The sequence below is a fragment of the Thalassophryne amazonica genome, chromosome 10 (genome assembly GCF_902500255.1).
Source record: "Thalassophryne amazonica chromosome 10, fThaAma1.1, whole genome shotgun sequence".
NCBI lineage: Eukaryota > Metazoa > Chordata > Actinopteri > Batrachoidiformes > Batrachoididae > Thalassophryne > Thalassophryne amazonica.
In genome coordinates, this window is record NC_047112.1 from 116,297,986 (window position 1) to 116,316,608 (window position 18,623).

Sequence of the window (18,623 nt, forward strand, 5' to 3'; positions counted from 1 at the left end):
TTCCAGTTATAAATGTTCTCCTTCAGAAATGGTCTCCACCTCTTCTTCACCCAACAGTAGCTCAATATCCATCAGCATCACGCTGGACAATGGGACTGTGGTGGTTGTTGTGAATCCAGGCCTTGACCAATCCAAATACCATTTGTAAGCTGCACATTTGGTTTGGAAAAATTTACTCCAGGTGCATCAGAAAGGGCACCTGATGCATCTGTGCTCATTTATCCAAGCTTGGTGCGAGCACTCTGAATAGGCTTGTGCACCTAAGATGGCTGAGGTTTGACAAAATTTATGATGAATGCCCTGCTTCATTCCACATTTCTCATTTAACCTGACTTGGGGTTAGCACTCAGATTGTACTGGCTGCACACCAGTGCAGAATTAAGTTCAATAATCACCCCAATATATTTATTTAACATTCTGAGGCAATCCACAATCTCAAATCCTTTGTGCCTGTCTATCAGATCAGGTTTAACACTTAACTTGACATTTCTGCAATTTTTCCTAAAATCAGACAACACAAGTACCTTCACTGGAGGCTGGCTGAGCTGAGCTTCCTGGATCTGCTTACGGAACAGGGGGTCAAAGAGGAGAGGAGTAGCACAGTAATGCACCAGCCTGGATGACTGCTTCAGCGTCTCCAAATCCGCCACCTGGTCAGGCAGAGGATTCAGGCCACCGTCAGCAAAATACACTTATGTATGAACAATCAAAATATCGCCTAAATAGTCAGGAACAATGGTTATGAGAACAAAGAAACATATCTCTCACAAACATTACAAACATGCAACAGTAACAAAGAAAATATCTGGTGTGATGACTCATTACCTTCAACAGAATCATTTTGGTTGAACAATCCCAATTTTACAAGTTGACTCTGGGCAGGTTCCCAACACATTTTCCATTTCAAAATTCCACGTTTTCCATACTCAAATTTCCATTCCTCGTAGATGATTTTTCAGACCATATTTAACATCTGAGCACAACTTAGTTTATTACTGAAATAATGTAATAATCACTCGGGAGGAGCTCAGAGTCGAGCCGCGCTCCTCCACGTTGAAAGGAGCCAGCTGAGACGGCTCAGGCATCTTTTTCGGACGCCCCCTGGACGCCTCGCTGGAGCGGTGTTCCGGGAACGTCCGATCAGGGGAAGCCCCGGGGAAGACCCAGGACACACTGGAGTGACTATGTCTCTCGGCTGGCTTGGGAAGGCCTCGGGGTTCCCCCGGAGGAGCTGGGGGAGTGTGTGAATCAGGAGGTCTGGGCAGCATTGTTTGAGCTGCTGCCCCCGCGACCTGACTCCGGATAAAGCGGAAGAAATGGATGGATGGATGGATGAAATAATGTAAAATCAATGATTTTAAAACACGTGTTGTCATGTTATGACTGTTATGATGCCAATAACTGGGAGAATGCTGTAGTTCATATCTAACATTCTCTCACTTACTGGGTCATATGTTTGGCTGTAGGTTTAATTGAAGGTTGTACTTCTCCCAGTGGAGAGGAGGGGTGGAGGTGGGCTTGGAGGTAAGTGATGGTCAACTGATTAAAGCAGTGGCTTGTGACAAGAGAATCTTCACTTCAAATCACAATCTGAATCCCAGTTTAAAAAAAAAAAAAAATCACCCAGGGTCCTTAATCCTCAAGATACTCATAGTGTGTAGTGAGCACTTTGCATGCCAGCAGCCTGACATCGGTGTGTGTGTGTGTCCTTTACAAATGCAAGACGGGAATAAATAAAAGACTGCATTTTGAGAATTTAATGTTACAAAAAGATAAAACCATCAGTCACAAAAGACCATATTGCGGTGGCCAATAAAATTGTGGCTCTGGGTGCAGAGGATGCTGTAATAAGACGGCAGAGCTTTTGCCCTTACATATGGCCGTCCGGCATCATCAAACCACGGCGCCCCAGAACGAAGGCTAAACCAGCTTTATTGGGATCAACTTCAGCTATAAATAAAGCTGTTTTGTGGGATGGATTATGTTTAAAAGTGCTTAAAAAGTAAAAGTATTCCCAACTGGTCCTGTAGACTTCCCAAAGTGAACAAAGACATTTGTTGCAGAATGCTGTTCATGTTTATGCCTGCAGCATCATGCCAACAGTTAGCACTGTTACCTCACAGCAACATGGGTTCACTTCCATTCTCTCTCTGTGTGGAGTTTGCAGTTCGCTGTGCTTGTGTGGGTTCCCTCCATGTGCTACAGCTTCCTCCTGCTTCCAAGACATGCAGGATAGGTGAACTGCCACACAGACAGGGCCAGGTGGAAGCAAGGCCAGACCTTCTTGCTGTAAGGCAACAGTGCTAACCATTAAGCCACTGTGCTGTGAGATGGTGCAGAGTGTACCCAAGGAAGAAAGAGTGGTAAATGGAGTGACATCAGTGGGCAGTGACAAGGAGGTGACAGGGAGATATGGTCTCAGGAGAGAAAATATAGAAGGGCAGATGTTGGTGGGTTTTGCATAAAGGATGGAAATGCTGTGGTAAATACTTATACCAGGCCTCTCCAGCGCTGCTCCTGGAGGGCATGTGCCTGGCATGTTTGACAACTCTTTCTGCTCCACAAACAGCCAATGAAGAATTGCAAAACACCAATGTTAACTGACCAGATGTGACTAGAACAGGTAGACACGGAAAATATGCAGGTTGGAGAGGTCTGACTTATAGTGGGGCGGCACAGCAAAACAGCAAATATGTGTGACAAAGGTCAGTTTCCACTTGTGCAGGGGTAGAAAGTTAAGTTCCAATTTTGGTAAAAAAAAAAGATGCAAATTATTGGTTGAGTTAATGGCATTTTAAAGAGGAACCGTTTGCACCATCTGTCATGCTTAGTTATCATGCTATGGGGTAACATATGTCACATGTCAAAGAATCCAATGGATGTCAAACTTGTTTGACGTTTACTTTGGAGACCAAGCATTCTACATAGTCAAAACTATTCCATTTATTAATCTTTTATGTCAACCATTAATTTGCATCACTTTTTACCAAAATTGGAGCAACTTTAACTTTTGACCCCTGTACAAACTGAAACTGACCTTTGTCACCATTTTTGCTGTTTTTACCTCATAACTCCAGAACATCCATCATAGATAGTCTAAACTATACCTTTTTGGAATTGCTATGATCAGACAAATAATGATAATGAAAATAAGTTTTCAACATGATTGGAGCATTTTAAAGTTTTGACCCCTGTGTAATTCTTCGTTGACCCCTGTAGTTCATTAGAGGTCAGCTCCAGGATGGCTCCTTATCTGAAAATGAATATTAGTTAATCTTGAATGTGTGTGCCAAATTTGATGCTTTTATCACAAAACGCACAATTGTTATGGAAATGGTAGATAAGCTGCTCCACTATTATATCTCAAAATAAGTTGTGGGCCAGCCACTCACCAGATCTGAACACGTACAGTACGAACGTGTGTGTGTGTCTGCAAACACAAAACACGTAAAACAGAAATAAAATGCCTCAAAACAAACAAGTCATGATGTCGCCTGCTGTCGAAGCCTGGCAGAGGCCACGCACGTACACGTGCACCCGCACAGTGCAAACACGTGTTTGAAGGGTTTGTGTTCATGTGAGTAATGAGGACTTACAGATATCGGCATGTTTGACTGCGCTGACCTCTGCTGCCACGTCACAACAGATTCTCTATCTTCATTTGTTTCTCCAGTTCTGTCAGCACAAACAGGGCATCTCAACTTCACCTGTCTGTGACACAGATGTCCCTCCACACCAACAACTCTGATTCTGCAGCAGCAAACCTCAACAGGGAGGCGGGAGGAGCATTTACCTCTCCTCTCAGCAGCTTTGATCTCCAGCAGCTGACCACTGTGTCGAGCCACTACGTCCGCAGTGGCTCAGGGTTCGGGCAGTGCACACGTCCCTCAGCGCCTCATCAAATGGCAGCAGCTCAGATGGGAAGTGCAGCGGAGCCAGACTTCGCCCAGAGCCAATGAGCCTGCCACTCTTTACCAGGGACAGGAGGAACTGCACTTGCAGCAAAGCGTCAGGCTCCATGGACGGGCTGAGAAGAGGTTCGGATCCTACATAATAAACACAAAGAGAGGGAACAAGGAGCACATGAATGGCACAGTGTCTCAACAGGTAATGATTTTGATAAAATAAGTGAATAAATAAAGGAGTTCCTGCAAAGAAACTTCCAAATAAGGCTGACTCAGCATGGATTTTCTATGGGTTTACCAGAAGTCCCTTTTTTGTATTGTTTTTATGAAGTCCTTCTCTCTTCTACATACTCCATCATGAAGTCGTGTAACTTGTGATGCAGAAAACAAAAAAGCAATTTCTCACATCACAACCACAGAAAACTTTAGAATTCTCCGTGTCTTCCACCCTAGTTCTCTTGAACATTAAAGTCAGTGTTTGAGAACTGTGTTTGGAGATTGTCCTGGGACATGTTTTTTTTCCACAATATTTTTATTTATTTTTAAGTTTTACCACTTTTACATACAGCCTTTACATTTGTATAGCTTCATTAAACTTTCATACTGTAAACTGATGCATTTATTTAGAGACGGAAATTAAAAAAACAGAACAAAACATAACAAAACAAGAATGCTTCTCCAGTTAATGAAGATGGTCATCTATATAACCAAGTATTGTTTGTAATTAATGCAAATTAAAACACATATATAGAAAAAAACAATATAAATCCCACAAGATCGGAAACTGCACTGTCCAAAAGACTAGTCATCCATTTCTTCACCTGTTAAATCCAAGTTCTTAATGTAGTTAATTAAAGGGCAGTGAGTTTGTGGGGTTCAAATGGCACTGAGCCCTCAGCTGTGCACTGATGTTGTCTATGCTTCTAGTCACGATTGTGACAGATGACGCTCTGTTCAGGCAAATTTTCCACGCTCTGCCTCCGCCTTCTGTCTCCATTCATTGGTGCTGTGCCACTCAGAGTGGGTCAACTGAAGAGACAACTAAAGTTATGCATCACTTCATCTTTCACTTTCATTTGTTATAGACTGGAGGGGAAAGAAAACTCTTTTAAGTCCAATATTTAAACACATACAGTAGTGTTCAGAATAATACAACCCCTGGCAATAATGATGGAATCACCGGCCTCGGAGGATGTTCATTCAGTTGTTTAATTTTATAGAAAAAAAGCAGATCACAGACATGACACAAAACTAAAGTCATTTCAAATGGCAACTTTCTGGCTTTAAGAAACACTATAAGAAATCAAGAAAAAAAATTGTGGCAGTCAGTAACGGTTATTTTTTTAGACCAAGCAGAGGAAAAAATATGGACTCACTCAATTCTGAGGAATAAATTATGGAATCACCCTGTAAATTTTCATCCCCAAAACTAACACCTGCATCATATCAGATCTGCTCGTTAGTCTGCATCTAAAAAGGAGTGAACACACCTTGGAGAGCTGTTGCACCAAGTGGACTGACATGAATCATGGCTCCAACACGAGAGATGTCAATTGAACAAAGGAGAGGATTATCAAACTCTTAAAAGAGGGTAAATCATCACGCAATGTTGCAAAAGATGTTGGTTGTTCACAGTCAGCTGTGTCTAAACTCTGGACCAAATACAAACAACATGGAAGGTTGTTAAAGGCAAACATACTGGTAGACCAAGGAAGACATCAAAGCGTCAAGACAGAAAACTTAAAGCAATATGTCTCAAAAATTGAAAAATGTACAACAAAACAAATGAGGAACGAATGGGAGGAAACTGGAGTCAACGTCTGTGACCGAACTGTAAGAAACCGCCTAAAGGAAATGGGATTTACATACAGAAAAGCTAAACAAATGCCATCAATAACATCTAAACAGAAAAAACAAGGTTACAATGGGCTAAGGAAAAGCAATCGTGGACTGTGGATGACTGGATGAAAGTCATATTCAGTGATGAATCTCGAATCTGCATTGGGCAAGGTGATGATGCTGGAACTTTTGTTTGGTGCCGTTCCAATGAGATTTATAAAGATGACTGCCTGAAGAACATGTAAATTTCCACAGTCATTGATGATATGGGGCTGCATGTCAGGTAAAGGCACTGGGGAGATGGCTGTCATTACATCATCAATAAATGCACAAGTTTACGTTGATATTTTGGACACTTTTCTTATCCCATCAATTGAAAGGATGTTTAGGGATGATGAAATCATTTTTCAAGATAATGCATCTTGCCATAGAGCAAAAACTGTGAAAACATTCCTTGCAAAAGACACATAGGGTCAATGTCATGGCCTGCAAATAGTCCGGATCTTAATCCAATTGAAAATCTTTGGTGGAAGTTGAAGAAAATGGTCCATGACAAGGCTCCAACCTGCAAAGCTGATCTGGCAACAGCAATCAGAGAAAGTTGGAGCCAGATTGATGAAGAGTACTGTTTGTCACTCATTAAGTCCATGCCTCAGAGACTGCAAGCTGTTATAAAAGCCAGAGGTGGTGCAACAAAATACTAGTGATGTGTTGGAGCGTTCTTTTGTTTTTCATGATTCCATAATTTTTTCCTCAGAATTGAGTGATTCCATATTTTTTTTTCCTCTGCTTGGTCTAAAAAAGCAACCGTTACTGACTGCCACAATTTTTTTCCCTGATTTCTTATAGTGTTTCTTAAAGCCAGAAAGTTGCCATTTGAAATGACTTTAGTTTTGTGTCATGTCTGTGATCTGCTTTTTTTCTACAAAATTAAACAACTGAATGAACATCCTCCGAGGCCGGTGATTCCATCATTTTTGCCAGGGGTTGTAGTAGTGCTATGTGACTAAAAAGATTAAACCGGGTTTTGAGTATATTTCTAAAAATTCGGAGGGTGAAGCCGACGGTAAGTGAGCTTCCGAGCGAGAGGAAAACATCGAACATGCTAACATGAGCATTAGCACATGTTTGAAGAGCATCACAGAGGAAATACGAAGCCTGAAAATGGAGATGAAGGGGATTTCAGTGCATTTGGTGAAGGGCTAAGAAGAAACATGTGAATGTGAATTGTCTCCAGTCAACTTTTTAATCAAACTACACTGTTCTTTTCCCATGATGCACCCAGTGTTCTTTTTATTCACCTCTTTTTGCTCTGTATGCACCACTCTACTTTTAATCATTGGTGATTGATCTCTGCTCTCTTCCACAGCATGTCTTTTTTCCTGATTCTCTCCCCCCTGTCCCAGCAGAAGACTGCCCCTCCCTGAGCCTGGTTCTGCTGGGGTTTCTTCCTGTTAGTTTTTCCTTCCCACTGCCGCCGGTGCTTGCGCACAGGGGGTCGTTTTGACCGTTGGGGTTTTTCTGTGATTGTTGTGTGGCTTTTGCCTTGCAATATGGAGCGCCTCGGGGCAACTGTTTGTTGTGATTTGGCGCTATATAAAAAATTGATTTGATTTGATTTGATTTGAATGAAAAGTTGGCAAGCTTTAAAGAAGAGATGAACCGAATTCGACATGGAATCACAGGTGGAGAAGCTGGAAAACTAGGCCTAAAATGATGGGAAAATTCAGGTATCTCAAGGGGAAATAGTTACTTAACATTAAGACCAAAAATATGCACAAACTAGGCTGCTCAGGCTCTGTGTGCTTACTTAGTTTTAAGTTTATACGTTGGACACATTTGCGATGGTGCCCATGTTCTCCATGGAAGTCAATACCAAGTTAGGGCCCGCTTTTGACAAGAGGTTTTTCCCTTGGTCCTCCAACGGGATGAAATGGCTGGAAGGACAGGGGATCCTTCCACCTTCTGGAGTCCAGTTGTATTTTTTGTTCAGTAATGTTCAACTTTGTTTTTGTCCATTCTAATGACACAAGGTAACATGGTAAATATTAAATGTCAATGGTTTAAACAGCCCAATTAAGAGGGGAAGTACTGGCTAAGATGAGAAAAGAAAAAACTCAGATGATATACTTACAAGAAACACATCTTTCTCAGCAAGAGCAGGACAAACTAAAGAAGCTTGGATATCAAAACACATTTTCTAGTAGCTTTAAGAAAGGCCCTAAAAGAGGAGTCACTTCACTTCACTTTATTTATTCAATGTCTCCAAAGGAGCAACGGGCTGTACAACAGTGGGTATACAGAAAAGTACAGAATAAAAAGACACCAGACATTCAGTACACAAGGGGGACACAGTACAGACCTGAACTGATGGAAAAGGAACCGAGTTACCTAACGCAATTTACCATCAGCCCTAAGTACCTGCTTTTCTCCTCTGGTCAGCATTCAGAACAGAGATACCACAGGTACAAAGGAGTGCTTATATCTGTTGCTCCTCACTGTAGGAAACCTAAACCTCGCTCCAGATGGCAAATAACAAAATTCACCATGGAGAGGGTGGGCCAGATCAGATAAGATTCTCTGAGCCTTCCTCCTCACCTGTCTGGAAAACAAGTCAGACAGTGAGGTCTGCTGGGCCCCAAGATCTTGCTGCACAATTTTACAGTGTTGTGAAGTGGCTTCCTTGCTTTAATGCTGAGGTTTATGTACCAGCACATCATCGAAAAGTTAAAACCGATTCAACACAAGATTTATAAAATAGGGTCATTATTGTTCTGTCCACTTGAAAACATGACAACTTACGAAGACAAAACAGATGTTGCTGACCCTTCTTATACAGCAGGTCTGCATTGTCGTTAAAGTTCAGCTTGCTATCTATCAGCGTTCCCAAGTATTTATAGTTGTCCACATGCTCCACCTGTTGGCCTTTGATTGCAGTGGTTTTGGGTGAGATCATCCATTTTCGAAAGTCAATAACCATATCTTTTATCTTGACAACATTCAGCTGCAAGAAGAAGAGTGGCCATACTGATCTCAAATTCTGTTAATTTTGAATTAATTAAAGAAATTAAATGATAAAGAGGGGCAATACATAATCAAAAAGAAATCAAAAGCTGTATTGAGGGGAATGAAAACAGCCCCGTCGATGCTACCATAATGTGGGACACAGTTAAAGCAGTTATGAGGGGCAGATTAATATCAAGAGCTACATACCTAAAAAGGATCAAATGGCAAAACTATGATAATTTAGTTAAAGAATTAAGGTTACGAGAACAGCAACATAAAGTTAAAGGGATGGAGTAATTTTACAATGAATGACAATAACGAGACAACAGATAGACGACATTCTTAGTGACAACATTGAAAAAAATTAAGGTTTACAAAACAAACCTATTATGAACCAAGCTCCAGAACAACTAAATATCTGGCAAGACAGCTCAGGTTACAGCAAGCATCTAGCATAATACATAAAATTAGAGATCTGTACAACAAACAATTAGTGTATGAACATGAAGAAATAGACAAAATGTTCAAAAGTTTTTATGAAAATTTATATCCACAACCGGCAGTAAGAAAAGTGAATATGAAACAATTCGATTACCACCTACCATCAATAGATGAAGCACAAAACAAAATTCTGACCCCAACATCACTAAAGAGAATTAGAGGAAGCAATCAGTAGGTTAAAACCAAACAAAACATCAGGCTGTGATGGTTACCCCAGTGAATGGTAAAACTATACAGAGAAGAGTTAAGTCCTCTGCTCCTAAAATCATTAAATTCAATACATAGAGAGGAAAAACTATGGCCTTAGGGAGGCCATAATTTCATCTATTCCAAAAGAGGGGAGAAATAGAGAACACTGTGAATCATACAGATGTAGATTAGTCTTCAGAATAATAGTAGTGCTATGTGACTAAAAAGTTTAATCCAGGTTTTGAGTATATTTTATTGTTACATGGGAAACAAGGTACCAGTAGATTCAGTAGATTCTCACAAATCCAACAAGACCAAGCATTCATGATATGCACACTCTTAAGGCTATGAAATTGGGCTATTAGTAAAAAAAGTAGAAAAGGGGGTGTTCACAATAATAGTAGTGTGGCATTCAGTCAGTGAGTTTGTCAATTTTGTGGAACAAACAAGTGTGAATCAGGTGTCCCCTATTTAAGGATGAAGCCAGCACCTGTTGAACATGCTTTCTCTTTGAAAGCCTGAGGAAAATGGGACCTTCAAGACATTGTTCAGAAGAACAGCGTAGTTTGATTAAAAGTTGATTGGAGAGGGGAAAACTTATACGCAGGTGCAAAAATTATAGGCTGTTCACAATGATCTCCAATGCTTTAAAATGGACAAAAAACCAGAGACGCGTTGACCAGAGACAAATGTAAATGAAGATTATACCATGGCTTTCATCACATTAAATGAGTAATCCACTCTGTCCAGAGCTGAGATTACCATCAATGTTGAAGCTAATCAAATAAATTTGTTAGAGCACTTGCAATTAAAAGTTTTATATATATATATACACATACTCCCACAGATAAGGCAACCACACAGGATAACGGCTGCAAAAGAAGTTCAGATTACTTCAACATTTTGAATCAGCAGAGAAAATTACCTGATTGGTAGCTGATTTCTCGGCGGGGAGGTGGAGTTGCAGTCCGGCCTTTATGGTGGTGGTGATGAGTAGTGGATGAGTGACAGCTGGTACGGATGATGAGTGACAGCTGTCACTCCTGGTCGCTCCGACGCCCTCTCGTGCTTGAAGCCCGCACTTCAAGCAGGGCGCCATCTTGTGGTGGTGGGCCAGCAGTACCTCCTCTTCAGCGGCCCACACAACAATCTTATCTTAGGGACCTCTTAGTGCCATATCACCCCAATAGAGCACTTCGCTCTCAGACTGCAGGCTTACTTGTAGTTCCTAGGGTTTGTAAGAGTAGAATGGGAGGCAGAGCCTTCAGCTTTCAGGCTCCTCTCCTGTGGAACCAGCTCCCAATTCAGATCAGGGAGACAGACACCTCTCTACTTTTAAGATTAGGCTTAAAACTTTCCTTTTTGCTAAAGCTTATAGTTAGGGCTGGATCAGGTGACCCTGAACCATCCCTTAGTTATGCTGCTATAGACTTAGACTGCTGGGGGGTTCCCATGATGCACTGTTTCTTTCTCTTTTTGCTCTGTATGCACCACTCTGCATTTAATCATTAGTGATTGATCTCTGCTCCCTCCACAGCATGTCTTTTTCCTGGTTCTCTCCCTCAGCCCCAACCAGTCCCAGCAGAAGACTGCCCCTCCCTGAGCCTGGTTCTGCTGGAGGTTTCTTCCTGTTAAAAGGGAGTTTTTCCTTCCCACTGTCGCCAAGTGCTTGCTCACAGGGGGTCGTTTTGACCGGTTTTTCCGTAATTATTGTATGGCCTTGCCTTACAATATAAAGCGCCTTGGGGCAACTGTTTGTTGTGATTTGGCGCTATATAAATAAAATTGATTTGATGTGATTGGAAATACAATCAAACTTGTGGAAAATTTGATAAATTGAATGGGCATGTAGTTTAATGAAAATTAAAGGGTAAAGGAGTAGAGATTCAGCTTGCCAACATCAATATTTTTAATTCAGCAGGTTAAAACACATGGAAATTGAAGTTTAATTTTATTTTATAGAGCCAACACAATCAAACTTGTGGAAAATTTGATAAAATGGGTGGCCACATACAAACCATTAAGAAAACTAAACTGAATGCTGTGCTAATGAGTCTTGATGCTGAGAAAACCTTTGACTGTGTAAGCTGGGAATATCTGTTCTTGATATTGAAATGTTTTGGTTTCACTGAAAATTCAATTAACCATGTACTCTGCCCCTATCGCAAGGATCATAGTAAATAGAAGTCTTACTGATCGTATAAAATTGGAGAGATCCACATGTCAGGGATGTCCCCTCTCACCTATCTATTCTTTTTGCACTTATATAGCACAAGCAATAAGGGAAGATTCTCATATACAGGGAGTTTTGATTCATTTTGATGAAAATAACATTGTATGCTGACGATGTACTGATGTATATCAGAAATTCAGCTGAATGCCTCCCCACTCTTTTGGACCTCCTTGACATATGTGGCTCATATTCAGGTTACAAACTCAAAATACAAAAAAAACACAAGGATTATCATTTAACTACAATCCATCTCCAGAACCGAAACTAAGACTTCCCACTGATTGGTCTCAAAAGGCAATTAAATATTTGGGAGTATGGTTAACATTATGACCTAATAACCTAAGATCTCAGTAATTGGTCAACACCTCTCCTGAATTTTAATGCAAGAATTGATATTGTTAAGATATCCATACTTCCGAGACTGTTATATCATTTCTGGTCATTACCAGTTAAAATCCCAACGAGCCAATTTCATGAATGGGTTAAACAAATTTCACATTTTATTTGAAATGGTAAAAAACCGAGGATTAAACATAGTAAACTTATCATGAGTAAGAATGATGGTGGTATGTCCCTCACTAATCTTAAGGATTATTACTATGCCCAAATAAGAACTGTGATTTCTTGGTGTGACAGTGGATATGAGGCTAGGTGGAAGGAGATGGAAGGGGACTGTAAGGGGATCCCAGTACAAGCTGTGATTGGTGATGATTATTAGGACTATTTCAGCCCATCGCCTTATTCACTATGCATATGTGGTTGATATTATGAAGCAATTAAACTTGCGGATCAAGTAAGAAAAAAAACTTTGATGGATTGCATATGACACAGAATTTAAACCAAATTGTGTGGATTCAAGTTTTAAATCTTAGAGAAATAAATGTATTACAGCCTTTTGTAATATAATGGAGAAGAATGCATTGCAAAGCTTTATGGCATTAAAAGATAAATATAAATGGGACAAGCATGACTTCTTAAGATACTTGCAAATGTTCCAATACTTCCGAAGAGAAATAAAGGACAATGGGCCTCATGTATCAATGTTGCGTAAGGCGATATTTGAGCGTATGGGGTGTACGCCAAAATGGCTGCGCTACTTGGCATTTATCAATGTGGTCGTTGGCGTACGCTGCGCTGAAAATATACACCAGGTCGAGAGGTGGCGTAAATTATACACCAAAATGAACCAGCGCTGGAATCCACATAAAAATGAAAATGATCAACATGATAAACAGTGCCATTATACAAATCAATGCATATGTTACATAAATAACACTTTCCTGATTATACTAGATAATAATCAATACAAATTGTTGGTCGATCCGCGGCCACAGCGCTGACAGCAAAAGAAAGCGCTGCTCGCCTTTTTCTCCACAGCCTGGAGCCAGAGCAGCGCTGAGCTTAACTTTATGTGGTGTGATCATTTTAGACAATGAAATTGATTATTACAACTGTAGTGTTGTCATTCCCTTCGCCCGTGCTGCAATCAATCAATCAATCAATCAATTTTTTGCCCCAGTTGCCCCAAGGCGCTTTATATTGTAAGGCAAGGCCATACAATAATTATGTAAAACCCCAACGGTCAAAACGACCCCCTGTGAGCAAGCACTTGGCTACAGTGGGAAGGAAAAACTCCCTTTTAACAGGAAGAAACCTCCAGCAGAACCAGGCTCAGGGAGGGGCAGTCTTCTGCTGGGACTGGTTGGGGCTGAGGGAGAGAACCAGGAAAAAGACATGCTGTGGAGGGGAGCAGAGATCAATCACTAATGATTAAATGCAGAGTGGTGCATACAGAGCAAAAAGAGAAAGAAACACTCAGTGCATCATGGGAACCCCCCAGCAGTCTAAGTCTATAGCAGCATAACTAAGGGAGATCAGGGTCACCTGATCCAGCCCTAACTATAAGCTTAGCAAAAAGGAAAGTTTTAAGCCTAATCTTAAAAGTAGAGAGGGTGTCTGTCTCCCTGATCTGAATTGGGAGCTGGTTCCACAGGAGAGGAGCCTGAAAGCTGAAGGCTCTGCCTCCCATTCTACTCTTACAAACCCTAGGAACTACAAGTAAGCCTGCAGTCTGAGAGCGAAGCGCTCTATTGGGGTGATATGGTACTACGAGGTCCCTAAGATAAGATGGGACCTGATTATTCAAAACCTTATAAGTAAGAAGAAGAATTTTAAATTCTATTCTAGAATTAACAGGAAGCCAATGAAGAGAGGCTAACATGGGTGAGATATGCTCTCTCCTGCTAGTCCCCGTCAGTACTCTAGCTGCAGCATTTTGAATTAACTGAAGGCTTTTTAGGGAACTTTTAGGACAACCTGATAATAATGAATTACAATAGTCCAGCCTAGAGGAAATAAATGCATGAATTAGTTTTTCAGCATCACTCTGAGACAAGACCTTTCTAATTTTAGAGATCTTGCGTAAATGCAAAAAAGCAGTCCTACATATTTGTTTAATATGCGCTTTGAATGACATATCCTGATCAAAAATGACTCCAAGATTTCTCACAGTATTACTAGAGGTCAGGGTAATGCCATCCAGAGTAAGGATCTGGTTAGACACCATGTTTCTAAGATTTGTGGGGCCAAGTACAATAACTTCAGTTTTATCTGAGTTTAAAAGCAGGAAATTAGAGGTCATCCATGTCTTATGTCTGTAAGACAATCCTGCAGTTTAGCTAATTGGTGTGTGTCCTCTGGCTTCATGGATAGATAAAGCTGGGTATCATCTGCGTAACAATGAAAATTTAAGCAATGCCATCTAATAATACTGCCTAAGGGAAGCATGTATAAAGTGAATAAAATTGGTCCTAGCACAGAACCTTGTGGAACTCCATAATTAACTTTAGTCTGTGAAGAAGATTCCCCATTTACATGAACAAATTGTAATCTATTAGACAAATATGATTCAAACCACCGCAGCGCAGTGCCTTTAATACCTATGGCATGCTCTAATCTCTGTAATAAAATTTTATGGTCAACAGTATCAAAAGCAGCACTGAGGTCTAACAGAACAAGCACAGAGATGAGTCCACTGTCCGAGGCCATAAGAAGATCATTTGTAACCTTCACTAATGCTGTTTCTGTACTATGATGAATTCTAAAACCTGACTGAAACTCTTCAAATAGACCATTCCTCTGCAGATGATCAGTTAGCTGTTTTAACACTACCCTTTCAAGAATTTTGAGAGAAAAGGAAGGTTGGAGATTGGCCTATAATTAGCTAAGATAGCTGGGTCAAGTGATGGCTTTTTAAGTAATGGTTTAATTACTGCCACCTTAAAGGCCTGTGGTACATAACCAACTAACCAAGATAGATTGATCATATTTAAGATTGAAGCATTAAATAATGGTAGGGCTTCCTTGAGCAGCCTGGTAGGAATGGGGTCTAATAAACATGTTGATGGTTTGGATGAAGTAACTAATGAAAATAACTCAGACAGAACAATCGGAGAGAAAGAGTCTAACCAAATACCGGCATCACTGAAAGCAGCCAAAGATAACGATACGTCTTTGGGATGGTTATGAGTAATTTTTTCTCTAATAGTTAAAATTTTGTTAGCAAAGAAAGTCATGAAGTCATTACTAGTTAAAGTTAATGGAATACTCGGCTCATAGAGCTCTGACTCTTTGTCAGCCTGGCTACAGTGCTGAAAAGAAACCTGGGGTTGTTCTTATTTTCTTCAATTAGTGATGAGTAGAAAGATGTCCTAGCTTTACGGAGGGCTTTTTTTTATAGAGCAACAGACTCTTTTTCCAGGCTAAGTGAAGATCTTCTAAATTAGTGAGACGCCATTTCCTCTCCAACTTACGGGTTATCTGCTTTAAGCTACGAGTTTGTGAGTTATACCACGGAGTCAGGCACTTCTGATTTAAAGCTCTCTTTTTCAGAGGAGCTACAGCATCCAAAGTTGTCTTCAATGAGGATGTAAAACTATTGACGAGATACTCTATCTCACTTACAGAGTTTAGGTAGCTACTCTGCACTGTGTTGGTATATGGCATTAGAGAACATAAAGAAGGAATCATATCCTTAAACCTAGTTACAGCGCTTTCTGAAAGACTTCTAGTGTAATGAAACTTATTCCCCACTGCTGGGTAGTCCATCAGCGTAAATGTAAATGTTATTAAGAAATGATCAGACAGAAGGGAGTTTTCAGGGAATACTGTTAAGTCTTCTATTTCCATACCATAAGTCAGAACAAGATCTAACATATGATTAAAGTGGTGGGTGGACTCATTTACTTTTTGAGCAAAGCCAATAGAGTCTAATAATAGATTAAATGCAGTGCTGAGGCTGTCATTCTCAGCATCTGTGTGGATGTTAAAATCGCCCACTATAATTATCTTATCTGAGCTAAGCACTAAGTCAGACAAAAGGTCTGAAAATTCACAGAGAAACTCACAGTAACGACCAGGTGGACGATAGATAATAACAAATAAAACTGTTTTTTGGGACTTCCAATTTGGATGGACAAGACTAAGAGACAAGCTTTCAAATGAATTAAAGCTCTGTCTGGGTTTTTGATTAATTAATAAGCTGGAATGGAAGATTGCTGCTAATCCTCCGCCTCGGCCCGTGCTACGAGCATTCTGACAGTTAGTGTGACTCGGGGGTGTTGACTCATTTAAGCTAACATATTCATCCTGCTATAACCAGGTTTCTGTAAGGCAGAATAAATCAATATGTTGATCAATTATTATATCATTTACCAACAGGGACTTAGAAGAGAGAGACCTAATGTTTAATAGACCAAATTTAACTGTTTTAGTCTGTGGTGCAGTTGAAGGTGCTATATTATTTTTTCTTTTTGAATTTTTATGCTTAAATAGATTTTTGCTGGTTATTGGTGGTCTAGGAGCAGGCACCGTCTCTACGGGGATGGGGTAATGAGGGGATGGCAGGGGGAGAGAAGCTGCAGAGAGGTGTGTAAGACTACAACTCTGCTTCCTGGTCCCAACCCTGGATAGTCACGGTTTGGAGGATTTAAGAAAATTGGCCAGATTTCTAGAAATGAGAGCTGCTCCATCCAAAGTGGGATGGATGCCGTCTCTCCTAACAAGACCAGGTTTTCCCCAGAAGCTTTGCCAATTATCTATGAAGCCCACCTCATTTTTTGGACACCACTCAGACAGCCAGCAATTCAAGGAGAACATGTGGCTAAACATGTCACTCCCGGTCTGATTGGGGAGGGGCCCAGAGAAAACTACAGAGTCCGACATTGTTTTTGCAAAGTTACACACCGATTTAATGTTAATTTTAATGACCTCCGATTGGCGTAACCGGGTGTCATTACTGCCGACGTGAATTACAATCTTACCAAATGTACGCTTAGCCTTAGCCAGCAGTTTCAAATTTCCTTCAATGTCGCCTGCTCTGGCCCCCGGAAGACAATTGACTATGGTTGCTGGTGTCACTAACTTCACATTTCTCAAAACAGAGTCGCAAAATAACCAGAGTTTGATCCTCGGCGGGTGTGTCGCCGAGTGGGGAAAAACGGTTAGAGAATGTGAACGGGTTGGCGGTGTACACGGGGCTTCTGTTTAGAACTACGCTTCCTCCTCACAGTCACCCAGTCGGCCTGCTTTCCCGGCTGCTCGGGATCTGCCAGGGGGTAACTAACGGCGGCTAAGCTACCTTGGTCCGCACCGACTACAGGGGCCTGGCTAGCTGTAGAATTTTCCACGGTGCGGAGCCGAGTCTCCAATTCGCCCAGCCTGGCCTCCAAAGCTATGAATAAGCTACACTTATTACAATTACCGTTACTGCTAAAGGAGGCCGAGGAATAACTAAACATTCACACCCAGAGCAGAAAAGTGCGGGAGAGACAGGAGAAGCCGCCATGCTAAATCGGCTAAGAGCTAGTAGCTACGCTAAGCTAGCGGATTCCTAAAAACACGCAAAGTGAATAATGTGTAAATAATTTAGAGGTGATTCAGCAGAAGGAGTGCTTTAGTTAAGGCACGTAAAGATTACAATGGGAAACAAATCGTAATCTAGATAACTAGATCAATCTAACTGCGCAGATTAAACAGCTAACAGATACAGAAAAACACCGCTGTGCTCCGGAACAGGAAGTGATACAATCAGGTCTTGTGTTCTCCATTCGTTTGTTACAATAAAATAAAGAAATAAATTTTAAAAATAAAGAAATCTGAAAAATTAGGCATGTCTTATTAATTGAGCGAGCAAATATCCACATGTCAAGAATTAATGACGTGAAAAGAGAATACAGTGGTCCCTCGCTATAACGCGGTTCACCTTTCGCGGCCTCGCAGTTTCGCGGATTTTTTAGTCCAATTTTGCATGCTTTTTTTTTTTTTTTTACAATGCATTGTGTTTTGCGTGTCTGTTTATAAGAATCTTCTCACCCAGAAGAAAAAAGAGCGCCAACAACTACCCATAACTGTGTTCTTCACTCGGAAACAGACACCTGCAGTGAGGTTTGACTCAGAGGAAAAAGGCGCGGCGCCAGGACGAAGAGGCGCGATCCGAGGAACTGTGAAATACTGGTCAGTCACTATTAATAATTTCTTGTGTCCAACCTCGTAGGTTGATCATTAGAATTTAATTCATTAGTTCTAAAAGCCATCATATTTATTTATAGGAAAACGTTCTATTTTTATTTCTCAAACAAATGTTTGGGCCTGAAAACAGGTTGGTCTTATTTTTCTACTAAGGTTTGAACGTTGAGAGTGTTTACAGCTTTAAACATCTATAATAATTGTAAAAATAACACTGAGTACTTAACTCCCGCGATAACGAGGGACCACTGTAACACTTTTTTGATTATACTACAAAACAATTGATGCGACGGCCACTTTTGACGCTCTATTGGCACGCGTCGTGATTGGTGGAGTTCTTTTTCTTTGCCGTCTTCCTGGCTTCCATGTCGTAAAATGAGGCTGTGTCTGAAGCGGAGTCTGAATATTTATGGGCATGTTTATTA

General features: G+C 40.8%; 1 protein-coding gene across 1 annotated transcript in view; it reads right to left on the reverse strand.

Annotated features, from left to right (window-relative positions):
• szt2 (SZT2 subunit of KICSTOR complex) overlaps positions 1–18,623 on the reverse strand; it is a 701,839-nt gene that overhangs the window by 150,329 nt on the left and 532,887 nt on the right. The window contains 4 exon segments of the mRNA XM_034179252.1: positions 525–650; positions 3,597–3,675; positions 3,833–4,046; positions 8,571–8,748. Of these exon segments, the coding sequence (XP_034035143.1) occupies positions 525–650; positions 3,597–3,675; positions 3,833–4,046; positions 8,571–8,748 (597 nt within the window).